Source organism: Chinchilla lanigera, unplaced genomic scaffold, assembly GCF_000276665.1.
Source record: "Chinchilla lanigera isolate Chin_1 unplaced genomic scaffold, ChiLan1.0 scaffold00011, whole genome shotgun sequence".
Lineage (NCBI taxonomy): Eukaryota > Metazoa > Chordata > Mammalia > Rodentia > Chinchillidae > Chinchilla > Chinchilla lanigera.
In genome coordinates this window covers 25172273-25177509 of record NW_004955412.1, presented here as the reverse complement: position 1 = coordinate 25177509, position 5237 = coordinate 25172273, and the positions used below count along the sequence as shown (strand labels likewise).

Sequence of the window (5237 nt, the reverse complement as noted above, 5' to 3'; positions counted from 1 at the left end):
GGAAATCAGTCTGGAGATTCCTCACAGAACTAGGATTAGAAGTCCCACTTAACTCAGCTATCCCCCTTCTGGGTATTTTTCCAGGAGAATTCAAAACATCATACTACAATGATATATGTGTGCCCATGTTCATAGCATAGCTAAATCTTGGAAACAACCCAAATGCCCATCCACTGAGGAATGAATAAAAAAGATGAGGTATTTCTATACAATGGAGTGTTACTCAGCTATAAAAAAGATAAATTTGAGGCTTTTATAGGCAAAGTTTCTTCTTGTCTCCTTACAATTTTTGAAATTTGTTAACAGGTATTTTATCCCATCAGAGTGCTAAAGGTGATGATGCCATCAAAGGGCTAAGCACAGCACCAAAGAAGAAAAGCAAAGAGACCCCCAGGCGATGGCTTCCATTGGCAATTCTTTTAGCCTTCACTCTTTGGGCACTCACTGTCAGTACACGTGGGACTCAGGTTCAAGGGATTTAACAGTACACAGAAAATGTCCCTTGAACCAGATCATCTAAAGAAATGCAAAAAGGTAAATTGGGGGCTGGGGATTTAGCTCAGCGGCAAAGCGCCTGCCTGGCAAGCGCAAGGTCGTGAGTTCGGTTCCCGGTACTGGAGAAAAACCAAAAAAAAAAAAGAAAGAAGGTAAATTGTTTCTACAAGACTTGGACTGGGCAGATTTCCAAAGCTTTGCTTACCTTGAAAACCGGAAGTACTGAAGAAGACATATTCAAATGAAATGGTGAATGAGTAATCTAAATGAATTCATCCTGACACATACTGGGTTGTATGACTGTGGATCATTTGCTTAATTTCTCTCAGTCTTCATCTCCCTCTTAAAAGACATTACCTCCATTGCGGGATTGCAATAAGCATAAATAAGAAAATACATGTGCAATTCAATTTTCTAAAAGATATCCAGCCTTCTAAGGTAACCCTCTAAAAATAGATATAAATAGAAACGATATCACCTAGTTTCTCTTAGTCCATCAAAAAGAAAGGTTTGTGCTAATATTGTTTGGACAATATGTCATGCCTATGTCTTGTACTCTGAGTAGCTACCATGAAGATAGCAATATGCAATGTATTAGTTATTGTTACTCTCCTATTAGCCTGTTTTGAAACTCCATTTTATTTCTATTTCTATTGTTTTCTCTTTAATATAGAAAAGAAATAATATCTGAGGAAGTTCACATCTGGGATATAGAGTAGATTAAATATTTCTCCCATTAAATACAATGAAAAGCCTTGGACATCATGTATGAAACAAACATGAAAAGGCTCTGAAAAGTATAGAAATGAAGGCAGACCTCCTAGGAATCTGAGGAATCAAAAGAAGACATAGTGGTGAGTTCCTGATATTTTATTTTTACCTTTTATGTTTCAGACTTAGAGCTGAAGAAAATGGCAACAGGAGAATACCAATAAAAAAGAACAGACAATAAAAAAAAGCTTGGTTTTTCTGGACAGAGCACCAGGAAAGGACAAATAATGCAAGACAAAAGCTGCTAAATAAGAACACTTACACTCTAGCAAAATGCCATGAGGCTTTGTGGGGATATCTAGACATGAACCATAACAGTTGATAGTGGACTGTGTACCTTACTCAGAGCATTATTTTGACTCTGTCTTATATTTTTTAAAATGCAGTCATCCAGTGAACAAAAATCCAATGTTATTTAAGCCATCACTATTTCGCAAATATGAATCTATTACACAGAGATGTTAAGTAACTTGTCCAAATATTGTAATGAGGAAGTTTAGGGCAGATTCACACACAAATCTTTTGAGTGTCTATCCATTTTTTTTTCCGGTGAGAAATTGAGAAATTGCTGACCTCATCACCGTTTGCTCAATAGGATACTCAGGCAGACATTTCCAGTCAGTGTTTAGAGGCTAAAACTTTGTTATAGATGCCACACATATTAAAAGGCATTTTGGAGTTATCACAGGGTTGACAATGCGGTGAATTGCTATGGCCCTTGAAAATTTTCACATTAACAAATAAGGAAATTTGGGTATAGACTCCATGGATAATTACCATTAAAGAGATGGGAATAAAGAGAAAAAGAATCCAAACAATAAATTTCCCTTAAGAGATCCAGATAAATGGAAATGTTGGACATACAATCCCTAAAGAGAAGAGAAAACCTGAGTTAAGTATTGAGTCCCCAAGGAATTAAAGACAGATCATAATTTAAGGAGTAAACACAATCCCTTCATTTCCTTTTTATATCAAGGTCTGTTCTCTAGGAAGAGACTGAGCAAGCATCTTCCTTGCTTATACCCAAGTACATCATGTCATTAAACTCTTATTAAATCTTCTGGTACCTCATGAGGTAGAAAATGTGATAAGAAAGGCTGTTTATTTCCTTTAAAGCTGCTGTTTTGAAGCAGAAATAAATTACCATTATAAATTATTACCATTCTTTCAGAAAGATTTCCAGGAAACATGAAAAATTAAGTCTGCACTGCATGCTCTGGTAATTGAAGCAAACAAAGCCTGAGAGTCTGGTATTGTCCTCTTGCTACAGGGGTTAAACTCAATGAGAAAAGACTAAAATTTTCTCTCTTAAGGAGGTAAGTTTTGGAATATATTTATATTAATGCCTTCCATTTTAAAAACCTCATTCAGCAGTTATTAGTACTTATACTTAGTACTTATACAACACATTGACTTACAAGTTAATGTGTAAGAGATGAGGATCACTATGTGGCCATCTCTCCTTTCTCCCACATTAACTTACAAGTTAATGTGTTGACATAAAGATTATGAAATAATTTGAGCAAAGAAGATAATTAACACATCCATTGCCTCTACAGATTTATCCTTTTTTTTGTGTGTACTATGTGTGCATATACATTGCCTCTACAGATCTACCCTTTTTTTGTGTGTACTATGTATGCATATACATATAGTAATGGGAGATTTAAGATCTTTTTATCTGATTGTAATTACACAATACAATTTTGTTAGTTATTGTAAACATGTTATAAAATAGATCTGCAAAACTTAATTGTCTTGTATAATTAAGTAGATTTAGTCTTTGGCCAGTCTCAGCTGATTTTTCTTCCACTAGCCAATGACAACTAGCATCCTACTGCCTGTTTATGTAAATATAACTATTTTACATTTTTATATTTAGGTGAGATTCAGAATTTTTTCTCTTTGTCTTGCTTTTTAAGCTTAGCATAATAATGTCATATTTTCAGATAAGTCCAGGGCTCTAAGATACATTATTTTTTATACATTACCCCCAACCTCAGACTTAAATAAAACTAGTAGAAGAATATCTTTGAGGAAAGCAAAGAGTGTTCAGAGGATTAGTGGACATAGGGGTGTAGTTTCTTATAAGTAAGTTCTTCATCCATAGCCCTATTTCTCATTCTTCAAGATGTTTAAGTTTTTCTAAGTCATGGGGTAGTAACAGAATGATTTCTAGAGTCTAGTCCTTTTATTTTGGATTAGAAATTAGATTCTAATCTTGCCAGAGTCTAATCTGCTTTAGAGGTCAACACAAAGATGAAAGAGCTCTGCCTCCAATTTTCTTGGTAAAGTAAGGGTCCAGGCAAGGAAAGAAATGATAAGATGAGTGAAAGACAATTATGTACTTGACCTAGCATTTTTCTCCCTTCTTGCTTTGTTTCTCTAGCAGTCATGTTTACTTGTAGCAGTGCTGGCCTCAGCTCATTGGCTAAATTGGTAAGGTTGTTCACTATAATTAGGTATTTAGGCTCTAAGAAGAAGACACTGTCACTCAATATCGCAGCAACATTAAAGGCAAGTCCTTTGGTTGTAGGTTTGTTATTTTCAGACATTCTTTACATATTGTTGTACGAGTTAGGTGGTCTCTGATGTAACCAGTTTTTTTCTCTCTTCACAGATTATCTTGGAGAGGAATGGCTTCTGAAAATAGCTCTTTTGTGAATGAATTTATTCTGATGGGATTGACAGACAAGCCTGATATCCAAATACCCCTGTTCTTCCTGTTTCTAGCAATGTACACAATAACTGTGTTGGGAAATTTGGGTTTGATAATCCTAATTGGGCTGACTTCACATCTTCACACCCCCATGTACTTTTTTCTCTTCAACTTGTCCTTTATTGATCTCTGTTATTCTTCTGTGTTTACACCCAAAATGTTGATGAACTTCCTGTCAAAAAAGAATGTTATCTCTTACAGAGGGTGTATGGCCCAGTTGTACTTTTTCAGTTTCTTTATCATTTCTGAATGCTACATGCTGACCTCGATGGCCTATGATCGCTACGTGGCCATTTGTAATCCACTTCTATATAACGCTGCCATGTCCCCTAAAGTGTGTTGCAGCCTAATGCTTGGTTCATACTTGATGGCATTTTCTGGTGCCATGATCCACACGGGATGCATGCTGAGAGTGACTTTCTGTGATGCAAACACCATCAACCACTATTTCTGTGACATTTTCCCTTTGCTTGAGCTCTCCTGTACCAGCACCTATGTCAATGAATTAGAAGTTTTCATTGTGGTAGGGATCAACATCATTGTGCCCAGTGTCACCATCTTTATCTCTTATGGTTTCATCCTCTCCAGCATCCTTAAACTAAGGTCCACCGAGGGCAGGTCCAAAGCTTTTAGCACCTGCAGTTCCCATGTAATTGCAGTTTCCCTGTTCTTTGGATCAGGTGCATTTATGTATCTCAAACCATCATCTACTGGATCTATGGATGAGGGAAAAATCTCTTCTGTTTTCTATACTATTGTGATTCCTATGATAAACCCTTTAATCTACAGTTTAAGGAACAAAGATGTAAAAGTTGCCCTGAGAAAAACCTTGAGCGGGGGAAAGATTTGATCAAATTCAGTATGTCTCTGGATTTGTGAAGAGGTTATGTTTACTTAAAATATTTTTAGGGGCAGCTTTCTTATATTTCTTTCTTATCCAAAGGAAGAAAATTTGTACCATGTTTTATTTTCCAATTTTCTACAGCAGATTTTATTTCTTTTCTTTCCCATTCCACAATTTCTCCTTTACCATCTTTCCTGTTTACAAATTGTGTTGGAAAAATGCTTTTCTTCCTTTTCTTTCCTCATTGTAATTATAGTCTTCTTCTAAAATATAATGAGTGTTTTTGCATATGAATAAATAAAATAAATCTAGGTGTACATTAGACAGGACCATTCTTATTGGCAGCTTATAACAAAGCATGAACCAGATATTCTGTCTCTACTCTGTGCTTCCCGTCCTCTACAGGGT

General features: G+C 35.8%; 1 protein-coding gene across 2 annotated transcripts in view; it reads left to right on the top strand.

The window, feature by feature from the left end:
* Positions 1 to 4835, top strand: part of LOC102028623 (olfactory receptor 8B3-like) — a 23178-nt gene extending 18343 nt beyond the window's left edge. The window contains exon 2 of one of the 2 annotated variants that reach the window (XM_013511249.1): positions 3920 to 4835. In XM_013511249.1, the coding sequence (XP_013366703.1) occupies positions 3920 to 4835 (916 nt within the window). Of the gene's footprint in view, positions 1 to 3893 lie in introns of those variants that run through there. The other variant, XM_005378649.2, reaches the window with a different exon arrangement.
* The last annotated feature ends 402 nt before the right edge of the window (positions 4836 to 5237 follow it).